Raw genomic sequence first — 25,388 nt, 5'->3', positions numbered from 1 at the left:
AATCGAACACTGCTTTTCAACCTTGTATTCAAACTAAAGAGAACCTTAAGATGTGTCCAATAACTAAGCAGGAAAGAGCATCTCAAACACAAAGGGCATAAATGCAAAAACAAAATGTGTTCATGAAAACTGATAATTCTTCCAACCAAACCCCAAAGTACATCTGCTGCTTCTATTTCTAAATATTTGTGTTGACTTGCAGTTCTCATGTTTTCTTTCATCTTCCCACTTGGAAAACACTATGTAGTTTCCAGATATAAACCTTGCCAGTCTAGAAATGCTCTGATCTAAATGCTGCATTAATTAGCAACCAAGAAGTGTAATTTTCCCCTTAAAGACATTCCTTCATTTGCTATTAAAGGAAAATATTTAACTCTTTCAGCAAGTGCTTTCTTAAAAATCTGGCTGCTCATCATACAAAGTAGCTGTCCTTTGCTTTTAGTTTAAACTACAATCTGTATTTTTCAGCATACCCGTATTCTTTCACTCTCCTTAATCTCATGTTATATTACAAGCTATAAAATGAGTATATAAATTCAACCCGTGGTAAATACATTTTAAACATGTCAGAATCTTTATTGAGACCACTGTTTGTTAAGAAATGTGAGATATGAACTGAAATCCAAAATTAACCCTGAAATGTATATATGCTTTTACTAAAACATATTTCTAAAAAAAAAACAAAAAACTGTAACAGATGTGAAACTAGTTATTAAATGCCAAGTACTCAACTATGCATGTGTGCACAAACACACAATACTAAATAAATTTAAGATTAGGTAACTTTCTGACATGGATTCGTAATAGTTTGAATGCATAAATAACAAAAATATTATTTGTGACAACTTTCTCTTGATAAAAAGAGGAACAAAAAGTAGTCAGGTACTCGTACAGACAGGTTATTAAAAACTCTTTACCTGGAGGTTTCTGTTAGTGAGGGATTCATCAAGTGTTGTTGCCAACTCTATAGCTCGCTTCTGACTAGAAGGATCTAAATAATATACCATTTTGGCAGCTAAATGAGAAGAAAAACAAAAATTTGTTTTATTTCAAGATAAAAATCAGCATCTTATCCTCCATGCATTCAAATATAGGCATATGTGCACTTTATTAGAAAAATAAGAATAGCCATTTGAAACAGTGTCATTTATATTTTAATTCTGAGAGGATAGACCAGAAATAGCCTAACTAGAAGGTGAAGGCCTAGGAGGGGCAGGGGCAGGATGGAGGGAGGCAAAGGGAGGGGGAAATGAGGGACATCTGTAATAGTCAACAATAAAAATTTTTAAAAAAGAATGTTTAAGATAAGAGAGACTATTAAGAAATGCAAATATCCTATATAATAAAAGGGTAATATGCAAATTGACCCTAACAGCAGAATGACTGGTCACTATGACACACACTGACCACCAGGGAGCAGACACTCAATGCAGGAGCTGCCCCCTGGTGGTCAGTGCGCTCCCACAGGGGGAACTCTGCTCAGCCACAAGCCAGGCTGACAGCTACCAGCACAATGGTGGTGGCGGGAGCCTCTCCCGCCTCCTCAGCAACACTAAGGATGTCCGACTGCAGCTTAGGCCTGCTCCCCGCTGGCAAGTGGACATCCCCCGAGGGCTCCTGGACTGCCAGAGGGATGTCTGACTGCCAGGAGGTAGACATCCCCCAAGGGGTCCTACACTGTGAGAGGCACAGGCCGGGCTGAAGGACCCGCCCAGTGCATAAATTTTTGTGCACCGGGCCTCTAGTTCTAATAATATTTGTCTTTGTGTGGCAAGGCCCTGGATAGTTTTCTTTTAAAAATGAGCATAATTTGGGGGTTTAAGGGAATACCTAACCTTGACGATATGAGCCAAAAATCTGAATTGAGAATTCTACAAAGGCATACAAAACTGCTGGGTTTCTTAGCCAGATTTTTATTTTTGTTAATACTCACCCGTGGATATTTTCCCATTGATTTTTAGGTAGAGTGGAAGAAAGAAACATCAATGTGAGAGAAACTCATCAATTGGAGGCCTCCTGCACAAGCCCTGACCAGGGCCTGGGCCAGGGAGGAGCCTGCAACCAAGGTACCTGCTCTTGACCGGAATGGAACTCGGGACCTTTTGGTCCATGGGCTGATGCTCTATCCACTGAGCCAGGTATTTTTAAAGCACCCTACTAAACTGCCAGCCACATGATCCCATCTTGTCCAGAATTTAGCTTGCTAGCACAGACTCTTGCCAGATGGCCCTTGCCTGTGGGATGGTTTCAGGTGTTTAGCACTGTCAACCTTGCTATCTTACATACACATGAGAAATGGAGGATGATGGTCACATCCAAGTGAATTTTAAGAATACTCTGATGGGAGAAAGAAGTAGAAAGTCTCTCCTTCATTGTATGTAATTTATAGCTAAATTCAGTTATACTTGCTTTTCTATAATGCCTATGCTGAGCCAGGAGAAACTACTAACCTTGATTCATAGTCATAATTTTGTCTAGGAAATTTAAAATTGTATGGGAAGCGTATATAAGCTGCCTGTTTTCATGGATTAAAATGTGACATATACACATTGCCTCTTCCACGTGAAAAATGTGTAATGTCATTGAGCCATTAAAATAAAAAATGAAGTTGTCTTAGACGGCCATGATTAGGATAAAATAAAGTGATTACCTGATAATCTGTGTGGCAATGAATCAGAATTCCTTTTCAGAAAAGTTTCATTAAAATTCTTTGGATTCGTTGCTCCAAAAAGACGATTCATTTCTTGTTTTAATACTGTTCTAACTGCATCAGGTAAATCTTTACTGTCACACACTGCTGAACAAATTAAAAACAAATTTTATTAGCAAGTAAAAAGTCTGATAAAGTTTGTAGGAGTTACAACAAATCGAAAGGCAATTTCAACATTTAAAGAGCTTACCTATATAAATTTAAAGAATTTCAAATTTATGTGTCATCACTCAAAAACATTTCATTGACAGATGATTCATTCCCAGAAAAGAACAGAAAGCAAAATAGATGATAAAAGATGTAGTTCCACAGCCTTAAAAACTCCTACATGCTGCCCCTATTAACTTTACAGGGAATCTGCAAAGCAGAGGCTTGACGGCACCTACTGGTAAATAATGTCACAGCAAATAGCTGTGGTGAAACCAACAGAATTTTCCTCACCATCTCCATCTTATTCTACAACCGAGTAAGGCATAACAAACTTATCGGTGTTATAAGAAAACATGGTTGACTTCATTAACCTTTATTTTCAGGGGCTATGTGAACCGAGCTATTACTATAGAATAAACTTCAAAGGACCACCAAAGTATTTTCCTGTAATGAATACATGCAGCCATCACATTCCCAGGTCTTGGGATTTGGAGAAAGAAAAGCTGACCCCCACACCTCTCTGGACTGCATCCTAGTTATGCTTTGTTTCCTCACAGGCATACCTCAGCAATATCTCAAGTTTGGTTCCAGACCATTGCAATAAAGTGAGTATCACAATAAAGCAAGTCATACAAATTTTTTTGGCTTCCTAGTACATTAAAAGTTATGTGTATATTATACTATAGTTATTAAGTGTGCAAAAGCATTATGTCTAAAAAAAGTACTTCTTTTTTTTATATTTTATTGATTTTTTACAGAGAAGAAGGGAAAGGGATAGAGAGTTAGAAACATCGATGAGAGAGAAGCATCGATCAGTTGCCTCCTGCACGCCCCCCCACTGGGGATGTGCCCGCAACCAGGGTACATGCCCTTGGCCGGAATCAAACCCGGGACCCTTGAGTCCGCAGGCTGACGCTCTATCCACTGAGCCAAACCAGTTCGGCAAAAAAAAAGTACTTCTTAATTTAAAAAATATTATACTGCTAAAAATGCTAACCATCATCTGAGCCTGTTGCAAAAATGGTACTGACAGAGTTGCTCAACTTTTAATAAAACGCAGTATATACTGCCTAGCCGGGTGTGGCTCAGTGGTTGAGAGTTGACCTATGAACTAGGAGGTCATGGTTTGATTCCTGGTCAGTGCATATGCCTGGGTTGCGGGCTTGATCCCTAGTGTGGGGTGTGCAGGAGGCAGCCAATCAATGATTCTCTCTCATCATTGATGTTTCTCTCTCCCTCCCTCCCTACCCCATCCCCTCTAAAAAACAAACAACAAAAACCCAACTGAGTATTTGCAAAGGCTAATAAAGCAAAGCACAATAAAACGAGGTACACTTGTACTATTTTCGTATAGAAAGACAATCTGGATCTTTGAGCCAGACAGACCTGGGTATGGACCTCGGTTTGGACAAATCATAACCTCTCTGAACCTATTTCTGTTTTGTTTTGTTAATCCTCACCAGAGGATATTTTTTCCATTGATTTTTAAAAGAGTGGAAGGGAGGGGGTAAAGAAGAATAGAGAGAACAAGACATCCATTGTTTGCCTCCTGCATGCACCCTGAATAGGGCTGGGTATCACACCTGCAACACAGGTAGGATCGAGCTTGTGACCGTCCAGTCCTTGAACCAACATTCTAAATGCTGAGCCACACTGGCCAGGGCTCTGAACCTGTTAATCTATAAAATTGAAGTGATATCCAACCTAGAATGATCATAGGAAGGAAAGGCTAAATTTAAAAGAGCTAATTATATACTATTCAATAAATTGTAGTTACTATTTTTGTCATAGATAAAAAATATAAATAGATTTTTCTTTGGTTAAGAACTATGGTGGTGGCTTTTAAACTTTGCCTATAACCAAGTATTTGTACTCTAATGAATATGTATCCTATATACACAAATTATGTGAAGCTAAAGTTTCACAGAATACTAATCACTAACTTTGTGCAACACAGGCTGATATTTTCTACTTTATTTTTTATTGTAGGTTTTTAAATGCTGGTAATGAACTCTACATTGCTTTCATTGTCTCAAAAATGGGCCACTACCCTAAGTTTAAAATACACTGAACTATTGGGTAGTAAATATTTAAGTAAAATATTCTACACATAATTAGTAACTGAATAATTTATTGATATGCCCTTTGTTGGTTAAACAGCATTTCTTCTATCATTCTAAAGAACTGGGTGGTTCAAATATAGGAGCTACTTGTTAAAGAATTTAGCTTTACTGCCATTATGGCTGTATATTCAACTTGATTTAAAGGGTTATAACAAAGTTGCCCCAATTTTGTGTCTCTGTTTAAGTACACACCTGTTCTTATCAATGCTATGAGGCAGTCTACCCAACTTCTTGAAGGCTTTTTGAAGATAGTGAATCTTTATCAATACAAATTATCACTGCTTTCCGTATTAAAATTTAGTCAAAATAAGGATCTCTTTGTAAATCTCAATGTCAGCTGAACACTTGGAGAAATGGGAATAGCTAACATACATTTTAATTTTCTGAAAAAACTGTTGCAAGAAAATGGTCACAATCCACACACTCATTAAAAGCAAAAACATTTAGAAATGCCACTTTTAATTCATATTTAAAGGAACGTCTCTAACTCCATGGCACTTACGTATAATTTTACTGCCTTTCAGGGAAAGAATAGATTATGTAAAAACAAAAGTGTGACCCTGGTGGGTGTTGCTCAGTGGTTGGAGCATTGGCCCATGCACCGAAGGGTCTTGGGTTTGATTCCTGGTCATAGGCCCAGTATCAGGGTTATAGGCTCCATCTCCCACTCTGGTTGGGGCAGTGCAGGAGGCAACTAGTCAATGTGTCTCTCAGATCGATGTTTCTCTCACCCACTCCAATCTCTCCAAAAATCAATGGGAAAAATGATCCTTGGGTAGGATTAACAAAAAAACAAACAAAGCATGTATGTTACTTTTGAAAATAGTTTAAGTGCATTCCATCCTAACCAAGAATGGATCGGTTATCTCTAGCCTTAACTTTCTGATTCATGATTTCAAAGTTTTTTAATACAAAAAAAGACCAAAAAGAAACTTCTTTATTTTCTCTAAAAACAGCAATTCCTTCTTCTATTTTGTATAATGTGGTATATTATTTACTACTTTCTGAATTTAAAAAGATTGAGGAAAAACATTTCTATGATTCCATTTCTATAACAGGAATCATTTCTTTGACAAGCATAAATGTCTATTATATATATATACCTAAGTGACCGAACAACCACTCAAACATTCTACTGGTAGTTATGATGCGCACTGACCACCAGGGGGCAGATGCTCAACACACACACAGGGAAACATGGAACAGACTGATGAATCTCAGAGGGAAGAGGAGAGGGGGGAGGGCAGGAAGGGATTAACCAATGATCTTAGATGCATACTAGAGGCCTGGGCCAAAACCGGCATATGACATCCCTTGAGGGGTCCCGGACTGTGAGAGGACACAGGCCAGGCCAAGGGATCCTGCTGGTGCACGCATCCGTGCACCGGGCCTCTAGTAATTTAAATAAGGCTTTACTTTTTCCTTTGAAGACAAAACAATGTTCTTAATTGGGACAATTTAGCAATTTTCAAAACAATGATTAAAATGCCTGGTTTAATCTCATTATTTTATATAATGAATGGATTTATATGAGCCTGAGTATTTAAGCCAGGGGTCTTCAAACTTTTTAAACAGGGGGCCAGTTCACTGTCCCTCAGACTGTTGGAGGGCCGGACTATAGTTTAAAAAAAAAAACTATGAACAAATTCCTATGCACACTGCACATATCTTATTTTGAAGTAAAAAAACAAAACGGGAACAAATACAATATTTGTATTTGCATGTGGCCCACGGGCCATAGTTTGAGGACCCCTGATTTAAGCAATGAGATAACTAATAGTATTTCTAAATTCTGCAAGTTGTTCTAGTAAAAATTCCATTTCTCCTTCTCTAATCACTTAAAAACCAAAACAGCACTACTTGACTATAGGGGTGCTTTATCTACATTTAAAGCTCTGTAGTGTAGTAGATAGAACAATATGAAGACCTGGTCTCTCATCCCTGCCTCATTACTGGTTATCTGTTACCTTGAATAAGTAATTTAATCTTTAATGGTCACAAATTTTTCAAATATAAAATGAAATAATTAGCATAAAATTCCACCTTTCATTCTCTAAAATTCTGTAGTTTTACTTCACATTAAAATTAATGTGTGGAATCTTATCAAAATATTTGAAAAGTACGATTGTTTTAAAGTTCTTTTTAACCTATACATGTTTAATAACAAAAATTATATGACTTAACTGTGCTAAAGACAGGTACATAAGGAGATAACCAGTTCATTTCAAAGAGATTCTTAAATTTCAGGACAATTTACTAAGAAGCTTATATAATAACATATGATTTAAAACTTCAATTTACATGTAACCTTTTACAAACAGAAACAAAGGTAATTCGCAAATACCTGAACTGAACAATTCTGTCAAAATTAGGTAACGTTTTGTAGCATTAAGAAATAAAGACCTTCAACACAAAGACAAGAACCCTGCTTTGGCTTCAGCTAATTTAATGTGCAGTGGTTCTAAAATGATTGTTTATGATGGTAAACTTGTACAGATCACTTATACAGTCACAAATATTTCAGAAATGGAAAACAAAAACATACCAGTACTAAAGAGTCGAATCATACACTCATGAAGCCAGGGATGACTAGAATCAATAGCAAATGCCCTCTTTACTGATTGTAGCATCAAAAGAAACTTTTCTATAAAAAGAAAAAGTGAGATATATTTTTATCATTTGATAAAATAAGTTGCGCTCTTTTGTAGAACTAAGACCTTACAAATAGAAAAACTAATTTACAGTCAATCACATCTAACCTACTAAACATATGACTGAAGCCAATGAATTCCTCAGATTAGCAACGTTAGCTACTATTTTCCATACAACATTCGTTAAGAAAAAAGGTTTTATGAAGTACAAAAAATTTAGATAGCACGCAACAATATTTGAACTAATGCCATATAAACAAGTCCATTTCAAAGAGATTCTTCAATATCAGAACAATTTACTAAGAAGCTTATATAATATGATTCAAATCAACTGAAACAAATCTGAAGCTATTTCATTTCCTAACATCCTTTAATCAAAATAAAGGGATTTTCCTCACTACATAAAAACATCATTGAGCCCTGGTTGGTTTCTTCAGTGGATAGAAAGTCAGCCTGCAGACTGAAGGGTCAGAGGTTCAATTCCAGTCAAGGGCACATGCCCCAGTTACAGGCTCAATCCCCAATAGGGTGCATGCAGGAGGCAGCCAACTGATAATTCTCTCTCATCATTGATTGCTTTATCTCTCTCCCTCTCCCTTCCTCTCAGAACTAAATAAAAATATATTTTTAAAAAATCATTGTTTAGCTGAAACCGTTTTGGCTCAGTGGATAGAGCGTCGGCCTGCGGACTGGAGGGTCCCGGGTTCGATTCCGGTCAAGGGCATGTACCTGGGTTGTAGGCACATCCCCAGTAGGGGGTGTGCAGGAGGCAGCTGATCGATGTTTCTCTCTCATCGATGTTTCTAACTCTCTATCCCTCTTCCTTCCTCTCTGTAAAAAAACAATAAAATATATTTTTAAAAAATCATTGTTTATATGCTTAAAACTATCTCCTTTCTTGTGTTTCCTCACATGTGTAATGGTTTCCTTCCTACCTGACTGTTCTCTCCTGTCAATCCCTGGCTCTTCTTTCCCCTGAAAGGTAGAGTTTTCAGTGATGTTCTAATCTCTATCTATGCTGCTCCCCACTCACCCTCTACCCCCATGTTCCCAGGCTTCAGCAGTGCTTCAACCTGTTGAATGGAAATCTGCAGCAGAATACTCCCTGCATTTCTATCATCTATGAATACCTTTGTTATGACTTCCCTAATTTGGTACCATTCTCCAAATATCAAAATTCAAACCCCAGGCTTCTCTGACATTTTCTTTTCCCCTACCCTCAACACTCAGAAAGCTAAAAGCACTGCCATGCCCTTTGTCATGGCCCATTTCACTCTCCTGCAGTGGACTGTCAATGCTGAGAGCCCTTCAGAGGTTAGAGCATAGCCAAGAAGCCAAGTGAATGGAATTTAGATTGCCCTTCCCCACTCTAAGAACAACAACTGTTGCATTTTATACTTTGGGACTGATTTAAAAGTACTGGTTTAAAGGGAGTTGCAGTAACTGTTTAAAGTTTAAAATTACTGTACTACTTATTAAACTTAGTTTCCAAATTATAACATAATCATTGTGGAAAATAGAAAACATAGTAGAAAATATTTTAGTCATTCAAATTCCACCTACAGATAATCTCTGTTATCTTTTATCAATTTCTGCTTGGCCACTTTTCGATTGTACATACCCCTGTAAGTATCTTATTAAAATGAAAATCAAGCTATAGTTAGTTTTATGTCCTATTTTCAAACAATTATATATGGCAACCTTTCCCTAACATTACAAATTACTTTTGGTAAACATGATTTTTAATGGATACTCTATAGAGGTGTCATTTTATTCAGTCTTTTTTAGGACAGTTACACTGTTTGGAAACAACCTTCTATTGGATCTTACTAACCAGTTTGTCTCCCTTCAAAACGCATCACCTTAATGATAAAATTTTCTTTTTCAATAAACCACTGGGATTACTCCAATTCAACACCATAAAATCTTCTTAGTATCTATTATCTTCTATATAATAAAAGCCTAAGTAACCATTATGGAGGAACAACCAGAACAACTGGTTGCTATGATGTGCATTGACCACTAGGGGGCAGACAATCAACACAGGAGCTGCCCCCTGGTGGTCAGTGTGCTCCCACAGAGGGAGCGCCACTCAGCTAGAAGCCGGGCTCACAGCTGGTGAGGGCAGCAGGGGTGGCGGGACACTTTCCCACCTCCACGGCAATGCTAAGGAGCAGCAAGCCGAGCATTAAGAAGCAGTGAGCAGGTGGGTGGTAAGGAGCAAGGGGTCCCGGACTGCAAGAGGGATGTCCACCTGCTGGCTTAGGCCCTCTCCTTTCAATTTTGTAGAATGGGCCTCTAGAATATACTATAAGCATTCTAAACTTGGCAACCAAGACCTCCCATTTATATTTTACTGGCTCAGGCAATATAGCCAACCTCAACATTACCCTATTTACATACACTTGTGTTTTCTTAACAAAGCCTCTTCCCTTCTACACATCTTTTCTTTCAGAAATAGGAGCCACCCTTCAAAATACACCTAAAGCATCACATCTTCTATTTTTAACAATAGCTAACATTTATTAATGATTACTGTGTACCAGACACCATTCTTAGTTCTACATGTATTAACTAATTTTATCCACAGACGCACATAGGAGCTACTATATCTGACCCTAATCCTAGTTAAGCATTTACATCTATTGTGATTTTAATGTCCTAGAAGGGATAATCGCATCCTTGTACCTCCCCACATTTCGTGCATAGCAGGCAAGCTGAACTGGCATTTGCCAAAACAGTGGTGAGGCTATCGGAGTTGGGAGACTATATCTAAGAAATACAGTGATCAATGTTATCAGGGCCACTATATCCTAATTGCCTACCTTTCCTAAAGTAAATCTCAAAGGCAAAAAGATGAGTTTCTATCTTGTTCTTCACCAAGTTCTTCAACGGTGTTAAAAATTTAATAGCTTCTTCCAATGGAGTTTCAACCTAACAAAAATAAAAGAGATTATACAAATGGAAACAAGATTGGAGGGGTGGGGCTCACCCAAGAATAGCTGTCATATTAAAATTCCCATAATCTGAAGAAGGGAGATTTTGAACTCTACAGTGGATTTTAACCATAGAGATTATATTACCTCTGGATAGAAACTATCCAACAAGTAAGGAAGAAAATACAATAAATAGAACCAGGGAAAGAAAGATAGTAAGAGAAACAGGGAAGACAACCATTGAGGGGAAAAAGAAGGGAGATGTGAAATAGGATAAAGGGGTATGAAAAACACTGTAGAGATCATTACAGAATGAGTGAATATTGTTTTTTAACTCAAACAAAGTGAGTATAATCAAGCTATTAAAAAAATAGTATAATATCCATTCTGTCTTGCTTTGTTCCACTACAAATTCTACAGAAATCCATATTTTTCAAATACCATATTAATGGTGAGATGGCATTTGAAAAAGATTTATATTTATAGAATTCTGTTTCTACCACCTTTTAGAAATTATATAAATGTCATATGAATTACATACTTGTAATCATTACTGGACAGGTATAATGTTTACTATATATCTGTGCTAGTGTTATACTCTTAAACTGAATAGTAAGACAAGACTATTCTCTGTAAACTGGGGTAAGAGTGTAGAGCAATACCATATACATCAGAAGAGTACTGAACATCTGTGTTCTATATTTGCCCTCTCTCATCATAGAAGCGGTGACAATTTATCCTCATTGGAATATGGATTCGCCCTATCCACCCAACATGCACCTGCCAATTGTACACAAACTGGCCAAGGAAATTATTTCACAGCATTTAAAAATAAAGTTAAGCAATGAAGTGTTATCTATGGGAGCTGCCTTGTACCAGCAGGTAAAGCAGCTGGCATTATTCTGAAGGATACATGCTCTAAACCAGAAATCAATACATGGTACTACCACTCTAACAGCTACAGATACTAAGAAATAAAGGAGGAAATAGGGGCTCTCATAAGTATACCTTTCTCACACATTTGTAAATATTTTACTTCTTATTCCCATGATTCTAAGTTCTACTGAGTTGGAATTTGTGGTACACAGTGAAGAAACATCTACCAAGGAAAGGAAAAGAACTGGAAACGGAAATTGCCACAGGTTTACATCAAGCTTTTCATGACTGAAATGAGGATCACTTAGATATGGCTGCTACTGAAACACAGAAACATCCCTGGCCGGTGTGGCTGTTGGTTAGAACATCATCCCGTGACCTGTTCAGGGACCATACCAGGGTACATATGGGAGGCAACTGATCAATGTTTCTCTCTCACATTATTTTTCTCTTTCTCTCTCTCTCAATCTCTCTCTCTAGAATCAATGAAAAACATATCCTCAGGTGAGGATTTAAAAAAAAAAGGGGGGGCGGGAGACAAGGAATATAGGGAAGTTGAACAAATACAAGCATTATACTAACCGAAATCCAATCAGACTCAGTTGGGGTCCCTATGTTTACTGAGTGGAGTAATGGATAGAATTGCCAGCATTATTCATACTCTTTTTTGCCTCAAAGAAAATTCACCTTCAGTCATGAAGATTTGAATTTACTTAAACAAATGTCGAATGTAACTGTATTGATGTTAAATGTAAGACATTTATTTGCAAGGGCAGTTTTGACCATATTAATTTACAAACTAACCTGAAATCTAATCTGTGTTAAAATACGTTGTGCAGGAGTATATTTCCCTACATTCTCAGCATAACAACAAAAAGTTTAAAAACTATTAAACTCTATACAGACAGAATACTAAGGACTCATTACCCCTGATAAGGAATGCGTGTGCGTGCACAATAGGGAAGAAAAATCCAGCTGAGATGAATGCTGGCTGAAGGCAAGGAGAGACATGGGAGGGGTGGTGCATGAGAGAACTCATAAATGCCAACTACTACCCAGTGACAGTTTGGAGAAACAAGAAACACAGTGTCCTCCAAGACTTTAGATTTTATATTCCATTAACTGAGTATGAAACTCACTAACTAAACCTCTTCCTATTTTCCTTTTCTCCTTAAAAGGAATTATTAACTTAGTAATGCTTTTATGTTATATATCAGTGGTTCTCAACCTTCTGGCCCTTTAAATACAGTTCCTCATGTTGTGACCCAACCATAAAATTATTTTCGTTATAACTGTAATGTTGCTACTGTTATGAATCGCAATGTAAATATCTGATATGCAGGATGGTCTTAGGCGATCCCTGTGAAAGGGTCGTTGGACTGCCAAAGGGGTCGTGACCCACAGGTTGAGAACCGCTGTTATATATCATCCTCAACTGGAGACACTAAACTTACCATTTATCACAGGTAAGAATGCTGAAATATAGGATCACAAAAAAGCAAATAGAGATCATAGGCCCAGACATGGCAGGTGCTTTTAAAGTGGCCTACAATGCCAGCTCTGGTTTTGACAGCTTGATGTAATTTGGCACTGCAACCACATTGAGGATATGGATAAATGTGGTTGATATTAGATGGGGGGGCATCTTGGAAGCAGTTATTCTAGGAAGAGTGTTATGTGCCTAATAGGTAAGAATAGTATATACTGAAGAACAGTCTATGAAACTGAGTCCCTTCCACCAGGCTTCTTCCAAATGAAGCACTTTCTGTAGGCATTATTTTGTTCTGAGACTCTACAAGATTAGATTACAACTTGACATCTGGCCCAAAACCAGCCATAACAGGCTTGACACAAGGCAAACCCTATAGTCTATAAGGAAGCCTGGTACAGAATTCTGCTTTGTGAGGGTACTCAATCCATATAGATCCTCTCTTTTAAGACCTATAATGCAAGATGTGAAGAGTTACAAAGAAAAAAGTCATTAAGGAAAGTCATGGGGTAGAGAGAAAGCAAGTAGAAAGAATAATGATGGCAGGCAGTCAGTTATGGTAGTAAAGTAGTGGTAATAAAGAAAGCTGAGGATAAAAGTGCAAAGCCCCTGAAGCTGATATTATCCCTGAATAACTTTGCAGCTCTCTATGAGGCCTAAAAGGTCAATTTTCTTTCTTTCTTTTTTTTAAATCCTCACTGGGAGAGTGAGGATATTGTTTCCATTCATTTCGAGAGAGTGGAAAGGGGGGGGGGGGGGGAGGTGGAGGGAGGGAGGGAGGGAGAGAAAGAGAGAAACATCTTTGTGAGCGAGACACATCCATTAGTTGGTTGCCTCCCACACGTACCCCAACCAGGGGCAGGGATCAGACCTGCAACCCAGGTACGAGCCCTTGGCCGGAATCGAACCTGCGACCCTCTGGTGAGCAGGTCAATGCTCTAACCACTAAGCAAAGCCAGCAAAAGCCTAAAAGGCCTAAAATTTTCTTTGTTTACTTACTTCCCTGTATACCCTTCAAATAAATTCCCCCAAACAATAAAAAAGTAACATCTTTTTTTTCCTAGAATATATACAATTATTCGTGAAAAGGTGTCAATATATATTTATGAAATCCAAGCTAGATTTCTATATAGTACTTAAATAACAATAATGCTATATTACTGTCCATCTTCTCTGGTATACTTCTAAAACTATTTTCTAACTCTATTTGTTTGGTATTATAATTTTCCTTAGTTTTAAAGCATCCAACGATTTTTGAATTTTTACTTACTAGTAAGGCTAAAACTGAACCCTAGGGCAATGTCCTCATTACTATATTGCTTTAATATAAGAAATTATGCAATTACTTTTACATGGAGTAGGAAGATGTCAAGGGCCACAAGAGAAACTGCATAGGTATGTTATTAATCAAAATGGCTCATGTGACAATGAATAGCTTATCTTGGTTTCAGCTAAGATATTAGGTTTAAATAACAAAGTCTAGCCCTGGCTGATTTGGCTCAATGGATAGAGCATAGGCCTGGGGACTGAAAGGTCCCAGGTTCGATTCTGGTCAAGGGCACATGCCCAGATTTCGGGCTCAGTACCCATTAGGGGGCATGCAGGAGGCAGCCGATCAATGATTCTCATCATTGATGTTTCTATCTCTCTCCCTCTCCCTTCCTCTCTGAAATCAATAAAAATATATTAAAAATAATAATAAATAAATAAATAAATAAATAAATAGCAAAGTCCGATGAAGAAATACTGTAAACTGACAACATGGGTTAAAGATACACATATAAAACTCACTTTTTAACAAGTGATTCCCTATATAAAACCTTGCCAGTGTGGCTCAGAGGTTGCGTGTTGACCCATGAACAAAGAGGAAACCCGCTGATTCCCAGTGAGGGCACAGCCCAGGTTGCAGGCTTGTTACCAAGGTAAGGGGCTTACAAGAGGCAGCCAATTGATGTTTCTCTCTCATCAATGTTTCTATCTCTCTCCCTCTCCCTTCTTCTTAAAAAAAAAAAAAAAATCAATAAAAACATATTTTTAAAAAAGCTGCCTAGATATAAAAGCATGCATGTTTCCACTTACAACAGACACTATATTCTTTATACATATATTTTCGCTAGCCCTAACATCTCTTCCTAGTAGAGAATTCTTCTAGTCCCATTTTACAAATGAAAAAAAAAACACATCAGAGAGGTTAGACATAGGGTCCTAGGCACATAGTGAAATGTAAGAACTGATATGTGGACCCAGATCAGAATGACTCAAAAGCCCAAACTTTCCACTACACCATCTAGACCAGCAGTCAACAACATTTCAAACCACCAGTTGGCGATTGCTGATCTAGACTACGCTGGATCAGGATCTTTATTTCAAGTTTTAAACGTGAAATGTGATCAAGGAAAAAAAAAAGGAAGATGACTAAACTGAAAAATAATTTTTTGCTCTAAAATCTATAACAAAATGATTGACTAAGATACTTTAAAACGACAATAGTTGGTCATGAAACTTCATGCAATTGTGCTATAAACACTAGTATCAAGTACCTTGGCCAGTTTCTCAGGGATAAGTTCTTCTTTTGGACCTCCAATTTCCTCATCATCGTCATCCTTCTTCTTTTTCTGATTTCTCTGCTGCTTTTCTTTTTCTGCATTTTTTTTCTCTTCCTCTAGCTGGGCTTTCTTTTGAGCTCTTCTTTGTTTATTACGTAGTTTCTTTAGTTCTTTGTCAGACATGTTTGCTGTAGGCAATAAGTGTTAATTAACAGAATTGTAAGCCTATTAATCAGATTAGTAATGATCAATTATTACTAAATATTCCCATACAAACTCCCATAAATATTACATTATCCATGTTTATATGCCAATGTGTACCTAGCCTTTTAATGGCTCCACAATTTGATAGTAAACCCTGTAACGGCTTAAAAAAAATTTTGAAAACAGAAGGAGACTTGGTGCTGTAACCACAGCAAAGCATAAAAGTTCCTACAGCAATATTAAACTACGTAACAATTCTAGGAATATAACAAGCTGTTTCATATCTCTATGGTTTTGTACTATGCTTTCTCCTAGCCATGCCTTCTCTAACCTTGTCAAACTCATTCTCCACTCTGTGCTGCCACTGACAAATGAAGCATTGTTGCTTTATTTGATTAATAACAGAATGGGGCAAAAGTAGGTTTACAGTTGTTCGTATGGAAAATAAAATTATTAATAAGTAATAATACAAGAATACAGTTTCATGTAATCACAACAGTAAGCCTACTTTTCCCCACCCTGTATTTTGCTTGTCACAAAACTTGATGAATACATCTGTTTCTGATTTAGACTGAGCAACTTGGTGGCAGAGACTGCGTCTTATTTGTAATCTTTGTATTCTCAGGGCCTCACAGCATACCAAAATACACAAAAAACACGAAATATTTGCTGATGAACTAATGGTAAATTAAAAAATGACAATGAGCCTTAGCTGGTTTGGCTCAGTGGACAGAGGGTCGGACTGTGGACTGAAGGGTCCCAAGTTTGATTCCGAACAAGGGCAAATACAAAGAACCATCCTAAAATGAATGTGTAAAGTATATGTATACATAAAGCTCTGGAAATTAAAAATTGTGTATAAAGGAAACTGCACCTTTCATAGGGATAACCATTTGAAAGGAGATAATCTTTGGGTAGGAGGAAAGTGAAAGGAGATTTCTCATATTTGTTAAGGATATTTCTGAATTGTTTCAATGTTGTATAGTTAATTGTGTATTATTTGTACAATATGAGGAAGAGTAGAAAGCCAGGAAGTGTGAACAAAAAAGTCAGGGGATCTCAGCTCTCAGCTTCAACTGTAAATTGTCCTGTAGAATCTTACTGGTATCTTTTTTGTACTTGAAGAAACAACAGGTAGCAACAGATTCTAGTGAAATCTGTACAATGATTTCAATGTGTGACCTTAGAACTTTCTACACTGTTCTTGCCTAACAGGAAATAAAATTTAATAATGAATTAACAACAACAAAAATCCAAAGTTATTTAGCAGGATATACAATGCAACCAACTGTAACATCAGAAGAGAAATTTAGGATTGAAGAAAAAAATCTGACACACTCTTTATGCCTCAACTCCTGTAATATTTTTGTCATGAGTCACAAAGTATTTGGACGTACAATTAATTTATATCTCTCTACATGTATGCTAGATCATTTTCATTCTGAGGTTATTTTCCAAATAATCATCTAAGCAAGATTTCTCCCTACATATACTGACACCCTGCCATGAAAAAGGCATGTTGCCCTAACCAGTTTGGCTCAGTGGATAGAGCATCAGCCTGTGGACTGAAAGGTCCCAGGTTCGATTCTGGTCAAGGGCATGTACCTTGGTTGCGGGCACATCCCCAGTAGGAGGTGTGCAGGAGGCAGCTGATCGATGTTTCTCTCCCATCGATATTTCTAGCTCTCTATCCCTCTCCCTTCCTCTCTGTAAAAAATCAATAAAATATATTTAAAAAAAAAAAAAAAAGGCATGTTAAGCCTGGCCGGTATGGCTCAGTAGTTGAGTGTCAACCTATAAACCAGAAGAAGGGCATGGTTTGATTCCTGGTCAGGGGACATGCCCGGGTTGCGAGTGTGCAGGAGGCAGGTGATCAAGGATTCTCTCTCATCATTGATGTTTCTATCTCTCTCTCTCCTTCTCCCTTCCTCTCTGAAATCAATAAAAATATATAATTTTTTAAAAGGCATATTAAAAACTGGTCAAATGATAAGTCACTGAACAATTTTAGTAGCTTAATTCCAAGCTGGCTTTTAATTTTCAAGCAATATTCATCTTTTAGTAGGTTAATTACAAATTATTAAAAAGAGGAATAACTAGCCCTAACCGGTTTGGCTCAGTGGATAGAGCATTGGCCTGTCGACTGAAAGGTTCCAGGTTCGATTCCGGTCAAGGTCATGTACCTTGGTTGCAGACACATCCCCAGTAGGGAGTGTGCAGGAGGCAGCTGGTCGATGTTAATCTCTCATTGATGTTTTTAACTCTATCCCTCTCCCTTCTCTGTAAAAAATCAATGAAATATAAATATATCTTTAAAAGGGGGTCTGGCTCTTTAAAAAAAAATAAGAGGAATAACTAGACATACTGGCAGTCAATATTAATGTAGAATGCCAACATTATTTATATAGTTAGCAATTTACAGTACTGGAGCTAGCAATTTACAATATTGAATAAACCAATTATTATATGTAAAACTCACGGAAGTAAACTTCTTAAAAGCTAATGATCAGTTACAAATTAAATTCTTACTTAACTTTTGAAAGTATAAAGTAAACAGTATTTTTTCTATTTTTAAAAATATATTTTTAGTGATTTTAGAGAGGAAGGGAGAAAATCATTGATTGGCTGCCTCCTGCAGGCCCCAACTGGGGATTGAGCCCACAACCCAGGGATGTGCCCTTGACATGAACCAAACCTGGGGCCCTTCAGTCCGCAGGCAGATGCTCTATCCATTAAGCGAAACAGGCTAGGGCAGTGGTCAGCAAACTCATTAGTCAACAGAGCCAAATATCAACAGTACAACGATTGAAATTTCTTTTGAGAGCCAAATTTTTTAAACTTCAACTATATAGGTAGGTACATTGTTGTTAACTTAATTAGGGTACTCCTAAGGCTTAGGAAGAGCCACACTCAAGGGGCCAAAGAGCCGCATGTGGCTCGAGAGCCGCAGTTTGCCGACCACGGGGCTAAGGGAACAGTATTTTTCTTTTGTTGCTTAGAGAAAATCACAAAAGTGACTGTCATCATTTTCTAAGCATGTATACCTTCAGTATCCTCTGGATCCCCCCCAGATATAAAAATCCCCGGATATTGAAGTCCATTATATAATGAAGCAGTATTTGCATATAGGCTACAACATGGTATAACCAAACATCACTTCATTTACATGGGTTCAGTATAGTGCTTGGCGCGTGATAAATTCAAGTTTTACTATTTGAAACTTTCTGGGATCTCCCACTTATTTATTTGTTTATTTATTTTAATTCTCACCCAAGGATATGATCCTATTGATTTTTATAGAGAGAGGAAGGGGGAGAGAGAGAGAAACACCAATGTGAGAAACATTGATTGCTTGCCTCCTGTGCACCTGACTGGAGATTGAACCTACAATCCATTTATGTGCCCTGAACAGGAATCAAATCCAGGACCTTTTTTAACATGGGATGATGCTCCAACCAAATAAGCAACCCAGCCAGGGCCCCCTTCATTATCTTCAACCCATGTTTGGTTGAATCCACAGATGCAAAACCCACAGATGCGAAGGGCTAGTTATAATATCTTCCCAGAGAATGCTTAAGAAACTGCTCAGGAAAAATTTATATATTACACAAAAACATAAATACACATACTCATACCACAGCAAACAATAAGAGTTCTTTGTATATCATACCATACCTGTATCAGCTTCACGTTCTTTATTCTCATCTGTAAGGGGGTTGTCATGAAGCTTCAAATAGATCTCTATAGCAATTCTTGCTGCCTTGAAGTAAAATGGATGCTGTCGAAGTACATCTTCTAGTTTTAATAAGTCCACATATGATCTAAGGGTAATCTTCCTCATACAGTATGTATGAAAGTCAAACTGGTCATCAGTGATTTCTATAAAATGCTAACAAAATTGTCTTTTTTATTATATTGAAATAGAGCAATACCAAAGAAAACAACAAAACTCAAAGCCTTGGAATTACCTATGTCCTAAGCATAAAAACATTAGTAAAATAACATAAAAAGTTACAATCATTCAATATACTAAACACTTTGCAAATAAGCAAATATAATTGGCCATCACCAATTAGCAAAACATATGGCACATACAAAGCACTGAATTATTTGTTGGATAAAAAGGAAACACAATGCTTTAAAACATATTTATTCCTTCCTTAATTATCCTATATAATAAAGAGCTAATATGCTAATTAGACCAAATAGCAGGACAACCGTCCAGACAACCTTCTGGGCAAAGCCAGGGCTGCAAGGGCCAGCCGAGGCTGTGAGGGGCTGCAAGGGCCGGCTGAGGCAGACAGGGCTTCAAGGGCTGAGCCCCTTGCACAAATTTCGTGCATCAGGCCTCTAGTACTTAAATAAAGCTATCATGACAAATCAAACAGTATAAATAATGATGTAATATAGAAAGATTTGCATAAACATTCAGTTTTTACATTGAGAACAATTTGCTAAGTATTATAATATTCAGTATCTGGTAACTTTTATAAGGATACAAATCTGAATGCTATGAAATAGTAATGCTAGTATGTAGAAATCAATTAGAAAGTAAATCAAGCAATCAGAAACTAACACAATTCAACTAAGCTCTGGGGTTCTCTACTTAACGAAACAAGCATGAAATTATATAACCTATTTTTATCTGGAAATAAAACACAAAAAATAATCAAAAGTGAAGAGGACTACAAAAACAATGAATTTATAAAAAATGAGGCATTACATAGGCTATTCAAATATTGTAAAAAGGCTTCTAAGCTCCCATCTCATAAATGTCAAGGGAATATGGTATCCCTAATCAAATCTATGACAAACAGGTTTCTAGGATAACTTAGTGAACTTTGTGTTATTAAAGGAACAGCAGCTATTTCAAAGAAACTTTAAAAAAATCAATGAAAACATAAGATACAAACTTTCCATAAATACTTTTACATGAACTCTTGCAGGAGGAGTAGACAATGGGAAAGTCTGCAGAAAATGCAGTCTATAATATCCTATCTAATAAAAGAGTAATATGCAAATTAACCATCAGTCCAACACAAAAAATGGCAGCACCCAGTCCTCTCAGCCCCACTGGAGTCCTCCAAGTCTTGGGGCGGCCGCTGAGAACAGAGCCTGCTTGGCTGTCGCCCGCAGTGACCCGGGAGCGGCCACGCAAGACCCGCAGACAAAGCACAGTAGGGCCTGCTTGGCTGTCGCCCACAGCAACCCAGGAGCAGCCAAGTGGGCCCCGAAGACAGCAGAGAACCACAAGGAGTGGGCCTAAGCTGTCAGTAGGACATCCCCTGAGGGCTCCCTGATTGGAGAGGGTGCAGGTTGGGCTGAGAGATCCCCATCCACCCCCTATGCACAAATTCCATGCACTGGACCTCTAGTTTCCATTATAAAAACTGAAAAATGTAAATACTAATATTTAGAAATCACTTACTGTAACTTATAAAGAGAAAAGAAAAAACAATAGGATTTACCCCAAATCTTTAATATTTAAGAGAATTAAAATAAAAAACTCATATGTTCAGGGTACTTACTCTCTCAATTTCATGACATTTCTTAAGTGCTTCACCAAATTTATTCATTGTCTTATAAGCCTGGGCACATTCTGTCTGGAACCACATGCACTGCATTTCATTCAAATTCTCTACCGCTGATGTTCCTTCCTATGTGAAAATCACACATATTCAAGAACATTTCTTACCTAATACATTATTCTACCACAGGATTTCAGAAAAAGATGGTCAAATAATCTGAATTATTTCAAAATCATTTTCTGTTTTTTAACCCATTCTCAGATTAAGAGGGAATAAAATGTGAAAGAAACTGAAATTATATTTCTAACCACAGAAAAAATATGTACCTTTGTAAACAACTAATCAAAATCTACACTAAGACAAAGATGCTAATTGACCATACCCTTCACTACACACACCAGCCAATCAGAATGACTATATGCAGATTAACCCAACCAAGATGGTGGTTAATTTGCATATGCCAGCCGGGAGCGAAGACTGAAGACAACGTAGAAGGAAGCCAAGTGCTGCAGAAGGGAGCAAAGTAGAGGCAGCAGAGACAGGAACGGAGCCAAGGCAGCAGAGGTGGGAGGCAGAAGCAGAGCCAGGGCGCTGCGGGCAGTGGGGGTGCAGGGGCAGCGGTGGGAGGCAGGAGGCAGCGGGGAGGCAGAATAGGCCCTTGACGTCAGGGAGGGGTGGGATCTGAGCACTTGGCGCAGAGGGATAGGACAGGCTCCATGGGAGGAACAGAGTGGAGCGACACTCACACTCAGCCTCAGACTTCAGTTTCCTGGTGTGTCAGGTGGCCCGCCCTGCCTTCACCGGGTTGCAAGGTTCAGCTCAAAAGACTGAGAGCATCCAGGGTGGTTGGGAAGGCAGTTGGGGGGAAGGGGGGGGGGGGTGTGAGGCCGGTGGGCGAGCGGATTGGCTGGAGGTGGGGTAGCAGAGCTCCTAGACTGATTGGATTTGACAGAGCAGGGCTAACCTTTGAGAGGTGGGAGGGGGAGTGTAAGTGAGTGTGCACTCAATTGTGCCACCAGCCTGCCGGCTTTACTCTTGCACGGCAACTGTGGTGGCAGCAGTGGTTACTACCCGAACCCAGGCGGAGCAGAGGCCAGTGGAGCAGAAGGACATCCCGGCATCCCGATACCAGATGGCGTGGCCTGCAGGTCATGGCCAAAGGGGAGGGCACCAAGAGCGGCTCCTCAATGGGGCTGCTGCCTACAGGCATCCTCCAAGTGGGTGAACGCCAGGCCCAGGGAAGGTGGGAACCTGGCATCCGGTGGAGGGCAAGGGGCGGGAGCGTCCACGGAGCATGCGAGGTGTTGGGGGCGGTGGACACGGCCCTGATGGCAGGCTAGACCTAGGGGACCCTACACGCTCACGATTTAATCATGCGCTGGGCCTCTAGTATCTATATAATTGGGGTTGGAGAGTAACTTAAGAAACAGAACACTAGGCACATAGCAGGTACTCGATTTATATTAATTTCCTTCAGCCCTAAAAAAATTAATCTGAACATCCATCAATATAAATCAGAGTTAAAAAACCCATTGTACAACCATCTAAAAGGTAATAATGTTTTATACTAACATTGATTTGTTTTTTGTTGATAAGGTGATTTAATTAAAATCCTATTTTGATGTTAAAAATATTAGAAAATGCCCAGCCAGTGTTGCTCAGTGGTTGAGTACTGACCTATGAACCAGAAGTTCACAGTTCAATTCCAGGTCAGGGTACATGCCTGGGTTGCAGGCTCGATCCCCAGTAAGGGGCATGCAGAAGGCAGCCGATCAATGGTTTTATCTCATCATTCATCTCTCTCTCTCTCTCTCTCTCTCTCTCTCTTTCTCTCACTCTCTCTTTCAAATCAATAAAAATATATATATTTTAAATATATATTAGAACCAAACTTTGAAAATAAGTAAGGTATACAAGTATGAACTGGTTTTTTTTAATATATTTTATTGATTTTTTACAGAGAGGAAGGAAGAGGGATAGAGGGTTAGAAACATCGATGAGAGAGAAATGTTGATCAGCTGCCTCCTGCACACCTCCTACTGGGGATGTGCCTGCAACCAAGGTACATGCCCTTCACCAGAATTGACCCTGGGACCCTTGAGTCCGCAGGCCGACGCTCTATCCATTGGGCCAAACCGGTTAGGGCTGAACTGTTTATTCTTAAGTAAGAATATTAGCTGTACAAACCCTTGTAAACTTGGAGCACATTTCTTCAGCCTCCTTTATCAGATTGGCTTTTAGCATATATTTTGCACACTTGGAGTTGATAAATCTGTCTGCTGTGTCCAAAGCCTGGGCCTCATCCATCCATCTCGCAGCTTCTTTAATATTCCCAGCATGCTTACAGGGTACAAAAACAAAATAAACCTGTCAGTATGCTAATATTCCTATGCAAGTAATTAGTTACCTATTGATATATGACTGAAACCACAAATGAAAGAAAGGTATTCTTCTGACTAATCAGTGCAGATGCATAAATTCTGCTATAAGTTCTGATACCTTTCTGGCCGTGTAGAGTAAAGACTCTCTAATAGTAAAGACTTATTTTAATACTAGAGGTCCAGTGCACTAAATTAGTGCACAGGTTGGGTGGATGGGGTGGGGTGGAGGGAGGGAGGGTGGCTCTCAGCCCAGCCTGCACACTCTCCAATCCAGGACCCCTCGGGGGATGTCTGACTGTATCTCACAATCCAGGACCACTGGCTCCTAACCGCTCGTCTGCCTGCCTACCTGCCTGATTGCCCCTAACCACCTCTGCCTGCCTGCCTGATCGCCCCTAACTTCTCCCCTACTGGCATGATCGCCCCTAACTGCTCCCCTGCTGGCCTGATCGCCCTAACCACCTCTGCCTTGCCCCACACGTGGGACCCAGGATTCCCTCCTCCAGCCAGTTGTAGGCACTCAGGACCTGGGCTTCCCTCCCTCTGGCCGGCTGCAGGCAGCCAGGACCTGGTCCGGCTTTACCCAGGGCCGGCCACAGCCACAGGGGACTGTGGGAGGGCGACTTCGCCTGGGCCACAGCCGCAGGCGCCCAGGACCACAAGGTGGGCGGCTTGTCCCTCTCCCAGGCCACAGGCGCAGGTGCTGGTGCCTGGGACCGCAGGGTGGGAGGCTTGTCCCTCTCCTGGGCCACAGCCTGGCTGGTCCCCATTCCTCTCTCGTGAGCTCATTGTGCCTGGCTGGTCCCCATTCCTCTCTCCCCAGTGTTGAGTGTCTGAAACATTACAATGTGATGGTGTGAGGGCGTGACGACCATTTGCATATTTGCTCTTTATTATATAGGATTATTGACTACTATTATAACTTCATTGCCAACAATATTATCTAGCACACAGTGAATACTCAAAAGTAATGGTTGAATCAAAGAATAAATAATAATTGAAATATTTAAGTGAGAACAACATAATTAAATGTAAAGGTCATACTGGTAAAAGGCAAAGGGATGACCAATTTCTACCCAAAGGAACCATTGAAACTGATTAGGATCATTAGTGAACATTCCACAGTGATCCTCACTCTAGTTCAACTAACTAGTCCATTTGGCAAAGCCACAAAACTAATGAACATAACCTAGATTTGAAAAGTGCTTTTAAAACATGACTTAATTTCTTTATTTTTGGTAAATAAATTATTGGTTTACAAGCTCTTCCCCAGTAAGTTTTATTACTAAATTATATTTGTATATTAATATAATTTATTTTATTTTAAGATGATACTAAAACATATGATTAGAAATTCTCATACCAAGACCCAAGAATTGAGGAGGCAAAAGATATATGTAAAATTCAGAATAGAATCTTTAGTTTAATTTCATTAACATTACCAGATACTGACATATGATCAAACTCAAATGTTAACAGAAACAAGTATTTCACAGCAAATATAATTACTTTTGATTACCTACACTCTTACTACTTCAAACCAAGAAAATAACCAGATACATATATGTGTGAGAATGTATGAAAATATATAATAACCACATATAAATAACCATATATGTGTCTATATATATATATATATATATAGAGAGAGAGAGAGAGAGAGAGAGAGAGATATGAGTGATCCAATTAGCATGACCATGACAAGTGTAACAGTAATCAGACTAAGAATGTACTATGCTTGTTACTTCACGTTTTATGAGCTGTCAAATAGTCAGTTATTGTTCTTATAGCACT

General features: G+C 38.7%; 1 protein-coding gene across 2 annotated transcripts in view; it reads right to left on the bottom strand.

Annotated features, from left to right (window-relative positions):
• Window positions 1-25,388, bottom strand: part of NAA15 (N-alpha-acetyltransferase 15, NatA auxiliary subunit) — a 70,908-nt gene that overhangs the window by 3,160 nt on the left and 42,360 nt on the right. Inside the window, exons 12-19 of one of the 2 annotated variants that reach the window (XM_070415198.1) lie at window positions 23,401-23,553; window positions 21,214-21,342; window positions 19,361-19,574; window positions 15,476-15,669; window positions 10,460-10,568; window positions 7,529-7,627; window positions 2,651-2,797; window positions 918-1,015 (exon numbers count right to left, since the gene is read on the bottom strand). In XM_070415198.1, coding sequence (XP_070271299.1) covers window positions 918-1,015; window positions 2,651-2,797; window positions 7,529-7,627; window positions 10,460-10,568; window positions 15,476-15,669; window positions 19,361-19,574; window positions 21,214-21,342; window positions 23,401-23,553 — 1,143 coding nt within the window. The remainder of the gene's footprint in view (window positions 1-917; window positions 1,016-2,650; window positions 2,798-7,528; window positions 7,628-10,459; window positions 10,569-15,475; window positions 15,670-19,360; window positions 19,575-21,213; window positions 21,343-23,400; window positions 23,554-25,388) is intronic. The other variant, XM_070415199.1, reaches the window with a different exon arrangement.

The sequence above is a fragment of the Myotis yumanensis genome, unplaced genomic scaffold (genome assembly GCF_028538775.1).
Source record: "Myotis yumanensis isolate MYYU_CA2020_CCGP unplaced genomic scaffold, mMyoYum1.0.hap1 SCAF_5, whole genome shotgun sequence".
Classification (NCBI taxonomy): domain Eukaryota; kingdom Metazoa; phylum Chordata; class Mammalia; order Chiroptera; family Vespertilionidae; genus Myotis; species Myotis yumanensis.
This window is presented reverse-complemented; position numbering and strand designations above follow the sequence as displayed.